Source organism: Caenorhabditis elegans, chromosome I (genome assembly GCF_000002985.6).
Source record: "Caenorhabditis elegans chromosome I".
In the NCBI taxonomy this organism is placed as follows: domain Eukaryota; kingdom Metazoa; phylum Nematoda; class Chromadorea; order Rhabditida; family Rhabditidae; genus Caenorhabditis; species Caenorhabditis elegans.
The window spans coordinates 4,821,929-4,836,171 of record NC_003279.8 but is presented as its reverse complement, the minus strand read 5'-3'; the positions used below and the strand labels follow the sequence as shown (position 1 = coordinate 4,836,171).

At 34.9% G+C, this 14,243-nt stretch overlaps 4 protein-coding genes across 6 annotated transcripts; 1 reads left to right on the top strand and 3 right to left on the bottom strand.

Moving 5' to 3' along the window:
- Positions 1–549: 549 nt before the first annotated feature.
- Positions 550–6,037, bottom strand: F57C9.4 (C2H2-type domain-containing protein; the record flags this gene model as incomplete). Of its 3 annotated transcripts, NM_059058.6 has the most annotated exons (17): positions 550–804; positions 1,227–1,317; positions 1,772–2,090; positions 2,138–2,224; positions 2,438–2,481; positions 2,529–2,702; positions 3,131–3,238; positions 3,288–3,360; positions 3,412–3,523; positions 3,567–3,818; positions 3,865–3,978; positions 4,027–4,127; positions 4,176–4,343; positions 4,660–4,939; positions 5,449–5,526; positions 5,572–5,862; positions 5,916–6,032. In NM_059058.6, the coding sequence occupies 17 exons, from the start codon at positions 6,030–6,032 to the stop codon at positions 643–645; spliced, it is 2,571 nt and encodes an 856-aa protein (NP_491459.1). In that variant the 3' UTR covers positions 550–642. The 3 variants fall into 3 exon arrangements, with proteins under 3 accessions (NP_491459.1, NP_001359822.1, NP_001122489.1); NM_001372662.1 differs by having other exon boundaries at positions 553–804; positions 2,138–2,481; positions 5,916–6,037; NM_001129017.5 differs by lacking the exons at positions 2,438–2,481; positions 2,529–2,702; positions 3,131–3,238; ... (4 more) ...; positions 4,027–4,127; positions 4,176–4,343 and having other exon boundaries at positions 553–804; positions 5,916–6,037.
- A 338-nt stretch (positions 6,038–6,375) lies between these two features.
- Positions 6,376–9,100, bottom strand: htp-3 (HORMA domain-containing protein). The gene is made up of 9 exons (NM_059057.8): positions 9,037–9,100; positions 8,833–8,986; positions 8,680–8,783; positions 8,523–8,635; positions 8,326–8,477; positions 8,183–8,276; positions 7,951–8,135; positions 7,542–7,906; positions 6,376–7,491 (listed from the first exon to the last, which is right to left on the bottom strand). The coding sequence occupies exons 1-9, from the start codon at positions 9,091–9,093 to the stop codon at positions 6,496–6,498; spliced, it is 2,220 nt and encodes a 739-aa protein (NP_491458.1). The 5' UTR covers positions 9,094–9,100; the 3' UTR covers positions 6,376–6,495.
- A 432-nt stretch (positions 9,101–9,532) lies between these two features.
- On the top strand, positions 9,533–11,268 carry tofu-4 (Twenty One u-rna (21U-RNA) biogenesis Fouled Up). The gene is made up of 6 exons (NM_059056.4): positions 9,533–9,838; positions 9,884–10,057; positions 10,106–10,213; positions 10,258–10,490; positions 10,535–10,651; positions 10,697–11,268. Exons 1-6 carry the CDS (start codon positions 9,539–9,541, stop codon positions 11,001–11,003), a joined length of 1,239 nt encoding a protein of 412 aa, NP_491457.1. The 5' UTR covers positions 9,533–9,538; the 3' UTR covers positions 11,004–11,268.
- Positions 11,177–14,243, bottom strand: F57C9.6 (G-protein coupled receptors family 1 profile domain-containing protein). Its single transcript, NM_059055.4, has 8 exons — positions 14,091–14,243; positions 13,824–14,000; positions 13,488–13,692; positions 13,039–13,157; positions 12,843–12,981; positions 12,343–12,540; positions 12,149–12,289; positions 11,177–11,445 (listed from the first exon to the last, which is right to left on the bottom strand). The coding sequence occupies exons 1-8, from the start codon at positions 14,194–14,196 to the stop codon at positions 11,361–11,363; spliced, it is 1,170 nt and encodes a 389-aa protein (NP_491456.2). The 5' UTR covers positions 14,197–14,243; the 3' UTR covers positions 11,177–11,360.

Below are 14,243 nucleotides of genomic sequence, written 5' to 3'. Positions count from 1 at the left end.
ATTGGGGAAACATAATGGAACTATGGAGAAGCAAAAAAAGTTTGCATTAAAATTTTCTCAAAAAATTTTTATATACATTATTTTGCCAGATATGTAAATTAGTTTAAATGTTTTAAATTTGATAATTTTAAATTAATTTCAAGTTTTAAATCCTAAACAACTTTTTTTAAAAAATTTTTGCAAAAATTCGATTTTAACGGCGTCTGTAGGTTTTTTTTGTCAAAAATGTCAGAGAACAGTCTCAATATACTGAAAAATAACTGTAAAAATTTATAAAATTTTTCTAAATTTTTAAAATTATTTTTTTTGTAATTTCGCAAAAAAAAATTCCAAATGGCCGAATATTTCTAAATTTCAAAAATTGTAAAAACACTAAAACTTAGGAAATTTCAAAAACTTTTCGTTTTATTGCACCGTTTTTGGTGATTTTGGGCAAAAAACCAAATAAAATTCCAAAATTTTGATTAGATTAGATAAAAAAGCATGCCTGTAGGAACTAGAGACATTAATAAGGGTGCAAAAACCAAAAAACGAACAAGAAAAAACAAGTGATGGTGCAAATACATTTATTACATATTTTCCAAAAAACAAAAAAAGCAACGCTTCCACTCAAAAAATACCTCGATAGACAATAAAAAAGCGTTAAATTTGAATTCCGTGACTTCGAATGTGAGCTTTAACGTTATCTTTCCGTGCAATCGCTCGTCCACACACCGGGCATTGATATTTCTTTTCACCAGTGTGCACAAGTCCGTGGCGACGCAGTGTTGAGGCATCGGTGAACGATTTCGAACATGTGTCACACTGAAATACGAGAGAGAATTTTGAATTTTTTTTTCACAGGAAGGCGATTCAAAATACAACGGAGTGCGCCTTGGAAGTGGTATTGTAGTAAGAACCTTTTTTTTCAAAAATGTCAACAATGTTGTTTTTTTTTTAAACAACTTAAATTTTATTTTGTAAAAAAAAATTTTAATATTTAATTGTAAAAGAAAAAATTGAAAGGTTTTTTTTTTGAGAAATTCGATTTTTGTTTTTTTTGTCGAATTTTCTTTGTGATAATCATTGTCTGCAAAACTTTGGATCTAACTAAATTGTAGCCTTTTTTAGCCTTTTATTCCAAAATTTTTGAAAAATTTACAAAACTTTAAAAATAACATTTTATCAATAAAAAATTCCCTGATCGATCTATATTTGGGAAGCATATTTTCAAATGTATAACTCACTCTGTATGGTCTTTCACCAGTGTGTGTTCGAATGTGGGTCTTCAAAAAATTCCGACGTCCTCGTTTGCCGCAATGCTCGCATGCAAATACACTGAAATATATTAATTTAAAATTTTAATTTAAAACAAAAAATCTGTATTCTCACCAGAGCTGTCTTTTTTTCCGATTTTTTCCGAAAAATCGAAGAACGGAAAATTTTAGATTTTTTGATAAAAACTAATTTTTTACAAAAACATTTTCGATTGAAAAAAACGAAAAATCAAAAGTTTTTCGTTTTTCGATATTTCCGACATTTTTCCGAATTTTTAAAAATTTGATTAAAACTTTGGTCTTTTTCTTCTTTTAGATGAAATTTTAATGTTTTTTCTCATCAATATAAACTGAATTGGATTTTAAAAATATGGTTAATTTTCTGTACATTTTTTTTCGATTTTTCGAAAAAAAAACATCGAAAATTTTCGTTTTTCAATTTTTTGATTTTCGATTTTCTCTCAAAAACATGAAAAACATCAAAAAACCAAAAAAACGCCAGTTCTAATTCTCACCTATTTGTATGCAATCGATAATGTTGTCCAATATTATGTGGCTGAAACTGATCCGACGGACAAGCTTCGCATTTCTTTTTCTCCTTATCAACATGCTTATTCAGAAAATGTTCTTCCATTTGCTTCTGATTCGATAAATCCATCGATTTTTGTTCTTCTTCTGGACACAGTTGACATATTACGTATTGAACAACTCCAACGACTTTCTGATTTTGATCATTCGGTGAATTTCGTAGTAGAAGAGGGCCTGATTGCTCTTTTCCATTTTCCATTTTTATGTGCATTGTGCTCATTGTAGAGGTTGATGGAAGGTTTGGACCTGCAAATTTTGAATTTTAGAAATTATTTCTCTCAAAAAAGCTTTACCTTTTACAATAACACTGGAAAACTTCTCGAGTTGTTCCATAAAATTTGGCATTTCATTTTTATTTCCTTCTTCCGATGAAACATTACCTAAAAATTAAATATTTTGCAACTACTCAATTTTTGTTTCTTTTATTTTCACTAAATTTCATTCCTTTAAAACCAGAAATAAAATTTTTATTCTCGAGACCGTACAATTAAGAAGAGATGTAAATAAGTGAAGTGAAAAACAAAATAATTTAGAAATTATCAATTAAGTTTCTGTTGCCGGGTTAATATTATTCAACGATGTAGATGCATCACCAGGGCTATAGTCTTCGTAATGTACTTTAGATGCACGGAGATTGCTGAAAATTCCTGAATTAATAAAATTCCTTAATTCGACGAAACTAACAAAGCAATCATTTCTTCCGGAGTCGCATCATCACAGGCAACATTTTCCTTCCTACAGTACTCCCGGAACTTTCGCATTTGTTCCCATTGTAAATGCATTCCGCAGTTCTTCTTTTCACTGCAATTCAACAGAATACCTCTTGTTGGATCGTAATGGTAGCTCCGCAGATTTTTCCTGTTTGAAATTTAAATTAAACACGGAACAATGGTTATTACGGGAATTCCCGGGAACACAAATTTCTGGGAATGCGTATTGCGCAACCTATTTGACGCACACAATATCTAAAACTACAGGAATTCGGTAAATGACTACTGTAGTGAGTGTGGCGAATTACGGGCTCGATTTTTGAAATTTATTTTTGAATAGTGACAGCGATAGTATATTTTCCTTTGTTTATTCGTATTATTTTATCGTTTTTCCTAATTTTAATATTTTATCGAAAAATAAATGATTTCGAAAATTGAGCTCGTAAATCGATACAAGCGTTACAGTAGTCATTTAAAGAACTATTGTAGTTTTCGCTACGACATATTTTGCGCATCAATTATGTTGCGCAATGCGCATTCTCAGGATTTTGTGTTCCCGTAATACGATTCCCTCACATTGCTCTTCCAAGAGCATGATTGAATGTAGTGTTTGCCAATTTTCTTTCGGTACGACGTCTCATAATCTCTTCAAATGGATCGACAGCATCAATTGTTAGAAGAAATCTGAATATAATTAAGAATAAATTTAAAATTACTTGTTTGAATTTCTTACGGGTCCATGGGGTCAATTTCACCGTCGAGTAAGTATTCAGGAAGGTAGAGGCCTACAATATCGGTAGTCATATCTGAAATTCAATTAGTTTCAGAAAATTAATTCGAATTTCTGTAACAAGTACCAAATAACGTGGTAATGACGTTTTGAGGGAATTCCACAAAATGTTTGTCACAAGTTCTGACAGTTGATGGCCGGTATGTGTAGATCCAGATCATATAAACCGGATTTAAAACCTGAAGGATACTTTAAAATTCGAATTGAGCAACTAGGCCGTACGTTTTTGAGCACAGTTTGGTAGAAGTTGGTGAGCTGCATTGTAGCGTCGGCTCCGAAGAGATTAGATGAGTTATAGGCTTCCGTTAGATCGATTGAAGGGAAATAGTCAACAGGCAGAGTCACATATGAACGAGTAAGCCTCTGATGCTTGATCAGTCCAAGCTTGGTCTGATTCGCAAAACTTGCTGAAAGTGAGCTGATTGATGCTTGAACTCCGGCGATTGCTTTTTCTTGTGGATCCAACATTTTCATCTAGAATATTCATATTTGAGATTTTTTCAGCAAAAATTCGAATTACCATAACAGTTTGTCCCATCATAATTGCTTCATTTTCCTCTTTGGTGCATTCTTCCGAATCTTTGTAGAATCGGAAAATTGAGATGTTAGGTCTGTGAGTGGTTTTGCAAAATTCCTATAAAAAATCTTTCTAATTTTTAATTTTCAAAGTTTTAAGCTGTACCTCCAATTGATTTTCAGTTAGAGTTTTGTTTTTTATACCATCAATGACGGCTCTTCCGATGTCTACTATACTCTCCCGACGAACCGCCAACTCCAGCTTGTCTGGAAATTGTACGAATTTTTGAAATTTTCAAAAAAAAACCATTATACCAATATTTGATTGAGTCGAGCTTCGTCCAGAATAATTATATCCGTCGTCACTTTCTTCTAATTTTGGTTGCAATAAGTTGGGAAGTGTGACCATTCCACGAGCATTTCCAATAGAAACCGACTGACTTTTTGGAATTTTTCGTTTCAGTTTTTGATGTGAAGAGGTGCCTGAAAATTTTTGGATTAAAATATTCGTTACGTGGTCCGTGTTCCTACATCAGCGTTTTTAAACAATTCTTTCCGTATCTTCCCTGTTTTTATTTTCGCATCATCGATTTCCTGTCACTAGTCTGAAAATTTGTGGTTTTTTTTTGAAAATTCATTTTCTTGACCGAAAAGTCAATACGAAAATATTTACACAGGGAAAGCACAGAGAGAATTATTAAAAACGGGAAGAATATTAATTTTAAAAATAAAATAGAGAAAAAACCGCGAATCGAAAACCGACGCGAAGATTTCGTCAATGTTCAGACAAAATACTTACCATTTTGAGTATTCCTTCCTGCTGCAGCCATTTGCAATTGAGCTGTGGCTGCTCGAAACATTTGAACATCTGTATCAGTCTCATCTTCTTCATCATCATCCATTCCATCACAATCAGAACCACACGATTCTCCATCATCTCCACATCCACATCTTCGCTTTTTTATATGCGTAGTTTCAGAATCGTCACGACTTCTTTTTCGATTTCCAGATCCTGTGGAACTTGTAATCTGCCGGAGAAGTGCAATTTCTTTTTCTTGAAAGTCACATCGTTGTTTTAGCTGGAAAAGATAGGGTTATTGATTAATTATTTCATTAATTAGTACTTTTCAGATCTGAATTCAGAAGCGAAAATACAATATTTTTGGCGGTTTTGAAGAAATTAAAAGATTTTGTTTTTTTATTCATTGAAAATTAATGTCAGAATATGTTTTTTTTGACCACTTGATTCATCTTAAAATAAATTTATTTTTAACGTAAGCACCGAATAAAGTTCTAAAAAATAAAATATAAAAAACTCGATAATTTTTTAAGAAAAACATGGTGCAACATGCTATTTTGTAGAATTGTAAAAAATTATTCGCGGGCGGCAATTCTACAAAATGGCATGTTTTCCAATATTTTTAAATGAAAATTAGTGTCTAAAATAATAGAAAATCACTTAAATTATCTGAAAATAATTTTTTTTTCAACTGGAACATTGGAAAAATGGGCTGAAAGTTGCCGATTGCTTTTTTTTATTTTCCATATGAATCAAAATATTTTCTATATTTTGACAACACAAACTCACTGTGTTATAATCAACTCTGGCTTGTTGAAGTTGCTTCGTCAACTCTTCCACTTTTGTTTTTTGGCTTTGGTGTTGTACCTGAAATTTTTTTTTTTTCATTAAATCCTGACCATTTAGTTTTACTTTTTCTTTTGCATATAATTGAAGAACATAATCACATCGTTCCTGTGGTGGTGGATGAGAAAGTGGAAGAGTTTTTCCCGAATGTTTTTCTCTGTTAATCGGTTCAATAACCATTTGAAATGGATATTCATTTTCCGAATGTATTGTTTCAATCCGTGGTCCTAAAATCGATGGATCGCTTTTCCGTGCCGTGGAGATTTCTTTCAAAATTTCAATAAAACTGGAACACTCGTCAGAACTGATCGATGTATCTAGCAAAATTGTAGCATCGGAAGGAGACGTTATTCGAATCTGAAAATTAATTATTTTTATTTAAAAATCAATATATCTCCAATTAATCTCACTTTTTCAATACCCTCTTCATTATTGGTAACAGCTGATATGCGTAGAGAACATAGTCGACCGTTGAAAATGGAAAAATCACTCTCGTAGAGCACCCTCGAATCGATTAATGATGTCATTTATCCTGAAAAACGTTGATTTTTTTCAAAATGTGGCGAACTAAATAGAACCCAAAAAGAGAAATTCATTAAAAAAACACAATTCTTAAAAACTTTAGCTGGAATAAGAACAGAATGCCAAAGTGAAATCGATTAGAGTAAAGAGCGAACGGCCACTGAAAAAAGGGAAACAAGTGTATGTCACCGCGCTCCTTTGAGAAAGAAAACGGCGCTATGTTCAAAAAAGAACGCCAACGAAAGAATTCTGAAACGCTGGAAAATACTTGAATAGCTCTAAATATTTCATCACATGCAAGTAATATTTTGTATTTTAACAAATTCCCATCATCATCGGATATGAAAATTAATATTTAAAAAATTCATTCGAAAACTAAGGCATTTGTCCAACTATTAAAAAGGAAATCGAAGAAACAACAAAAAAATGGAACAGATTGATAATTGTACACGATTGTCCAGAAATCGTTCAGTTTCCTCTTCTACTTGGCATGTTCGGCGACTGGCCGTACCTCATTGCCTTTGGAGGGTTTGGTTTGAATTTCTTGGAAGTCGATTGGTTTTGAGTGGAGCTTTCGGTATCTTCCTGTGGATCTACGTCACTTAACGAACCAGCTACATCAAGAATACTCGAAACTCGGCCGTAGTGTCTCTCTGTGGCAATAGCTGGAGCGGCACCTGATGGATCTACGTCAGCGAACGAACCAGCTACATCGAGAATACTCGAAACTCGGCCGTAGTGTCTCTCCGCAGCAATAACTGAAGCTGCTCCTGCTGGTTGCTCCGTGACAACCGTTTGAGCTTCTTCAGACTGATGCTCCGTCACAATGATTGGAACGCTCTCCGATTGATGACCAGTAACATTAATTGGAGCTGCTTCTTCATGCTGCTCGGTGTCAATTGATAAGTCGGCAAGTCCCTCAACAGCAATTTCATTTTGAGCATCTTGAGCATCATTTTGAGCATCGTTCTCCTCAGCCCTTGCTACATCCAATATACTTGGTACACGACCGTAGATGGGACTTTCACGAACGTCTTCCTCCACTGTATCGTCAGTTGGCAGATCAGCGACGTCGAGAATACTCGACACTCGTCCATATTTTCTCTTCCGTGGTCTTTTATCCGGGATACTACCGTTCGCCAAATCTACCTGAGCCTCTTCCGAAACCGGATTTGCAACTGGGTCTGGTTTTTTCCTGTTAATAGAAGTATTTGAAACGCCATATCTTGCTGTTGAGCTCTCCTGCTTCTCAGATGTAGTATTATCTAGATCCGCAGCTTCCTCAGGTATTGCAGACTTTGATTCATTTCTCTTCTCGGGAGAGGTGATAATAGCATCAGAGTCAATTTGAAGAGAATTCTGAGCATCAGAGTCAATTTGAAGAGAATTCTGAGCATCATCATCATTTTGTTCTTCTGGCTGTTCATCGACTTCAACTGGAGGTACAAGCCGACGAGCACTTCTCTGTAAATTATTGAACTTAACATTTTTATTATAACAATAAAAATAATTACCCTTTTTGGGTTCACTATTGGTTCTTCTTCTTTCTGTTCGCATCGTTCATTGTTCTTCGTGGTGCGTTTACTGGAACGTCTCATCTGAGCTTTTGGCGCTTTTTGAGGTTGCTCTTTCACCGGGGACTCCACGGGAGAAGCCGGTTCCGTTGGAGTTATCGGGACAGCGGGAGCTCTCGTTGAACGTTTCTTTGCAGCTTTCACTATTGGAGAACGTTCCCTTTCAACAACCATTGGAACTTCATCATTATCAGCAATCAATACATTATATTCGGACTGCAGAACCATCATTTCACTGGCCATACTTGGATTACAACGAATTGATTCGTTTGCCACATCTTCGTCCATACGTACTTCTTGACGACCTATAAACATTAGAAAATTAATTTTTTTTCTCGACAAAACGCACCTGGTGAAAAATAGATTTCGTCAAGTTCAGGATTCTCAGCACAATTCATTGTGTTATCTCGAACAACTTCGATCGGTGTGATCGTTGAGTTGAGCAAATCATCTTCAAAATGAGAAACTTCCACTGGTGGACGAATGGCTGAAGGCTGTTCAACCATGAATTTCGAGGCATATGCGAATTGAAATCTGAATCAATTTAATTAAGAATTTGATGATTGAAATGACGAACAAACCCATTGCCGTGAGGAAAACTAACAGCACCAAGATTGATCTGCTCAGGATTCACAAAATCGTCGACTTGTTGAAATCCGGGAACGAATTCCGGTTCTAAAACAATAATTTATTTATGATTTAAATTAAATATTTTTAACCTTACCTCCTCTGTATGCTACTTTCATCGATGGAATGAGGCCTCTTGGTAGCGGACGGAGCAGGCTTAGAACATTTCTAAGCTCGCTGAACATCTTGCAAAACTGTTGAGCAGTATCATCCATGTTTAAATAATTCACCACAAATTTAGATTTACGCCTGGAAAAGAGTCAGTGAAATTTATATTTAGATAAATGATCTAACCCTCCGTATCCGATTTCGGCACTTGCAGATGTGGTTGAGTCATAGACAAAGGTCCAGACAAACGTTTCCACGGGATTCGTGTTTAGTGACTCTTCAACGACAATAGCGAGTTTCTGCAAACAATGAATTTTTACCACTTACGAGAGTAAAACTGTACCTGAAGGAGTTTCTGACGGATCGCGTCATGAGACGCCAAAAGCTTCGAAGACACACTCCGTCCTTCTGGAATGTCTTGTCGCAAAGTATATCCGCTGACATCTCCTATAAAATAATTCATGCTTAATTGCAAGTCAGATAGATAAAACCTCACCATAAACTTGAAAATCCTGGAAGTATTCCGCAGGAATAACTTTCCGTTCACGGAGAATTGTTGAGTTTGCAAGATAAACGCAGTTGGCCATCACTTCAAGAGAGCTTTTCGAATTTTCATCACCATTTTTCAATGTTTGCTCGTTGAATATAGCCTGAAAATTTTCGTTTTCTCGACAAAAAAAACTCTGTCAAATCTACTCACCCTGTCATCACTCGTCAGAGAGCCAGGGACAACAGAAGAGTCGAAGCTTTCGTCCATTTTGACACTTAAAATATTTTAAAACATTTTTTTTAATTAAAAACTAATTGAAAATGAGAAAAAACTGAAAAATAAATGAATAATTTGACATAAAATAACTAATTTCAACCGAAGTTTACCGTAACTCAGGTCAACATGTTGTGTTCTCGTGTCGAGACCCATGGAAGAAATGTCATGCACCTTTAAGTTTTTTCTTTTATATTTCAATTTTTTTCCGTTCATTTTCTACTTAAAATGCACTTTCAAGAGAATTTCTCATATTTTGAAGTTTTAAAATTGTAGTTTATTAAAATCTGAGCATATCTCTATGTATTTTGAGTCTAGAAACCGCTTTGAAATGTGCAAAGAACAGATGAAAGCACTTAAAATTTAAATAAACGTTTTTTACTTATTCATTTATTGTGTTTTTAAGCTTCTATATTTAATAATGAGACATTAATTTCAGATGAAACCGACGACGAGAAGCGCATCAAAAAGAGCAAATGCGGAATCTTCGGGAGTGAACCAGCCCGAGAAGAAATCACGAATTCCTGAAACAGAAATTGTAGAGGATCCGTTGGAGATCGAAGTACCGCCCGCATCGGCAGATGGCACTGACAACAAGAGTTTTTCAGAAAATGAATACGACGATGATCACAGTAGCAGCAGCGACGAGGAGAGTGATGATGAATACGTTGTGGAGACTCACAAGAGTTCGATGGTGGATGCTGCAGAAAGTTCCGAAGGCGAGCGACCGGATGAACGCGTATGCTGCCTTTTAAAAAATTTTTATCGATTTAACTTCTTTAAGATTGTCCGAGAATTAGAGCAGAAAATTGCTCGTGGGTTGAAGAACGACAGGATTCTCAAAAAGAAAAAGAAAGCGTTAGATGGGGAAGTCTCAGACACTGAAGACGTGGTTTGTGAGTACGAACCACAAGCGATGCCGAAGCAACGAAGAAGGCGACTGTATAGAAGAAAAATGGTGGGATTTTAATGCTAGTTGTTGAAATTTAGAAATGATTTCTTGCAGACCAGACCTCAAGGAGTCCCTAAAAGACGTCGCATCAAGAGACCGGACCTGGAACTTGCAGATGATTACACCTGTGACACTTTTGCTGAGCAAGGATTGACTCTGAAGGTGTGTAAGAATTTATAATTTAAATATTTGCAATAATTTTTCAGTCTTTGACAAGTGACATCAAACAAGACGATCCTGAAGTCGATTGGAAAGCAATGAGAAGGATGGGTATCGGAATCAGATCAACAAAAAGAGACGAAATCAATTCCGATGAGGATGAAGCGGATATTATTTCGCATTCATTTTCTTTCTACCAAACAAGAAACTCTAAAGAGCAAGTGGCACAGGCCGTCGAACTAAATATGAACCCTTTTTCGGAGAAGATCGCGAGCTACAAGTAATTGTTAAGAGAAATATCATGAATAAATATTATGTTTTCAGTGCTCCAAAGTCCGTTCATGGATACAGTCGATCTTCAATTCAAAATCAACATTCAGGATTTATTGACAAGAACGACATCAAATATCCGGACGAATTATTATGGCAGGAACCATTTACGTGAGTATTTTAAAACCATATATATTGATTAAGAATATTTTTCAGCCATCTCGTCTTCTTCCAATCCACATTCAATGCTCACGAGTCTTCCATCAAGTTCCTGAATAATGTCGCAAATTCAAAAAAGCAGGAAAGAGACTCCAAACTGATGAAGGAAATTCGCGAAAGGATTAAGCAGAAATCGCTCGGACATGTAGATGTTCCAATCGACTACACAAACGTGGAAAGTACATCGGAGCAGCCGTCGACTATTGATCAGTACAGCCTTCCTGACCTGACTAGTCAATGCGACGAGGGAACCATAAAGGAGGAAGAAGACTTCGACTATCTGATGGTAGACGCAGAATTCTAAAAGAATTTTTATCCGAGTCACATTATTGTTTTAATTATTCTCTGTTTGTTTCAAATTTTAGAGCATCTAGCTGTTGTTTGAGAATCTCAAATCTCAAATTTATTTATATCGTGAGAATATAATCTATCGTTTTTTCCCGTATTTGACCAAACATTTTCTGTAATATTTAGCTTTTTCGCAATCGTTCGACACTTTATATACGTTCTTTGTTTCTTTTCTAGTAAGATGTTTTTTTTTTTAATAAAACTTTTTTTAAATTTTGAAAATCAAGTTTCATAGAAAAATAGCGATGAGATTCTTGGGAGCGACCAGAAAAATTTGATACAAAACATTAATGGAGATGGAAGAAATAAGTTATTAAATATCAGTCGGTTGACTGTGACGCTTGAATACATCCGTTGTCAAGATCGGATCGGTTTTTGTTAGGCAGGGGAAAATAGTTCTGAAAAATTGAAGATTTAACTTCTTCAGTGGTTTCATTGCATTTTTAGTTATTACGGAAACACAAAGTTCTGAGAAACGCGCAACATATTTGAAGCGCAAAATATCTCGTCGCGAAAACTACAGTAATTCTTTAAATGACTACTGTAGTGATTGTGCCGATTTACGGGCCCGAGTTTTGAAATAAATTATTTATAGATATTGAAATTGAGCAAAAAATCAAAAAAACTAATGATACGAAAAAACTAATTGTAAAGAAAGTTGAAATCGCTGTCACAATTCGAACAGAAATTCATTTCGAAATTCGAGCCCATAAATCGACACAAGCACTACAGTAATAATTTAGAGAATTACTGTAGTTTTTGCTACGAGATATTTTGCGCAATACGCATTCTCAGAATTTTGTGTTCTCGTTATGTCGCGACATGTCGTGTATTTATTCACATGCCTTCTTAAAGGCGCATATGTTTCTTCAGATGGGTCTCGACCCGCAAAAGTTTATGGTGGTTTTTTTTAAATTTTCGCCGCTGTCTTCCTTGCATTTTCGATGAAATTATTACATATATAGCGAATTTTGTCATTTTTCTGTTAAAAATTAAAAGAGCCGCAAAAAGCCTACCATAAACTTTTGCGCGCCGAGACCCATTTGAATTAATCCGTGCGCCTTCAAGTAGGCATGTCAAAATCTTGTGAAATTACGATACCTTTTCAGAATATTTCTAAATTCCCGCATTCTCATGAAACAAAGTGGCTGAAGAAGTGAATGAAATGAGATGAACAAATAACACGTGTATTTTGTGAAAATGTATCCACTTCTGGCATGAACTGGAATTCCTTTGCTTCTGCTGAAAAAAATGAATTCGTGTTTATTATTTAAGATTTGATATTTAAAAAATACCTAGTGATATTAACAAGATGCATTCCTTGAATAACTGCATAAGTGGTTAGATATACTGAATATACCAAAATGACACTTCCAATCATTAGCACGTACTTCTTTCGACGAGCAATCGATTTTCCGTGTGAATGATCTTCTTTCAGAAGATCAGTTTCAGCTTGGTATTTGACATCGGCTCGTACAAGTTTTGTGATTATTCTGGAAATTTTTTAAATTAAAAGAGCATAGAACTTTAGAATTTAAAACTTTCTAGACTTCATTATCTACATCATATGAAGTCTCTATAAAATTTGGAACCTGTAGGGATCCCTGTGCAGGGATCGTGGCGAGACTCACTCAGTAAAACAACATGTGCCTTTAAACTGAAGTGTCATACTTTTATGAATTCACGATATATTTTTGTTAAATCTATGGATTATTCGTACTTTGACTAATTTTTTCCCGATTTTTTGCGGTATTTCAGAATTTTAGACTTTTTTTTTTCGAAACGAATTTCATACCTAAAGAGAATAAAGTAGCAGCTGGCGGTGATTGCAAGACATATAAGACAAAATGCAATGAGAATCATATGAAACACGAAATAATGTGACAAAGACGTCTCCTGATGTTTTATGCAAAACGAGGCTCCACTCATCATTTCTGAACAAAAAAATCCAATTAAAATCCTTTTATCCCTTTTTCAGATAGAAATCGTACCATTTTCACATTCTGTGTCAATCATAACACTTCTCTGTCGGGTGCTCGTCAACATATTGAGTACTGTGAGGACGAATGCTAGCAGCCAGCTCAATACAATTGCCCAGAGTACGCGGCATCTGAAAAGGAGGTTATTTAGACAAGGCAAAAAATTAAAAAGAAATCTGCCAAAATTGGCACATGTACCAGTCACGGTGACTGAGATCGTGGCGAGACCCAGTTTTAAAAATAGTTATTGACAAAAAAATCGTTTTTAGATATTTTCTTACACAGAGAACTTCAAACATGCGAGAATTCTATAACTCTCATGGAAAGTTCGAAATTGTCAACATTTTTTCAATTTATCAAAACTGTGACTGAAAATTCGGTACAATCTTAAAAATTCAAAATGTTTTTTATTAGTTTTTAATCCTATATCTCACTCCACATTTTAACATAAAACCACTTACCTTGTAACAATAGACGAATATCTTAATGGATGACATATGAAAATAAATTCATTCATCGTAATCAGCAACACATTCATAATTGTTGTCAAATTCGTGAATCTTAACAGTACTCCACTATATTGATCTACTCGTACAGTCCACATGGATCCATCTGTTGCCATGTTAAATGTCAGAAGCTTGAGAGCAAATAGCACGGAGCAGATTCCTGGAACATTTTTGAATTTTTAATTAGTTTGATAGCTTTTGAAAAATAAAGCAGGATGTTCCAATCCAAAAATATATTCCCGTCAAAACTTGTTGATCGAAAAACCAACATCGACCAAAAAACTAGCCTACCTTTAATAGTATCAATTATTGTAAAATTGAGGATAATAATATAGAAGACATGTGATGATGTGGTTCGTCGACGAATTATGATGCATGCAAAAATGACAATATTCACAAGAATTGCAAGAATTCCAAATGCGATGTAAGCCATTCCAAATCGGCCACCAACTGTCGACCATTCCATTTCTAAAAGGATACATGTTTAAATGTTTAATATGACGACAAAATTTTATTCTAATATACAAAAAACATTTTAATCTCAAGAATGTCCCATACCTTCTGTCGCAGGAACAACTCCTTTTTTAGCTGTACCAGAACCTCCTCCCATTTGACTTTGTATCCATTCTCTCATCATTTCCTCTGTCATTGTCATCTCAGTCATTTTTATTGTATCATTGCTCCTAGGATCACTCAAATTCATTTCTGAAA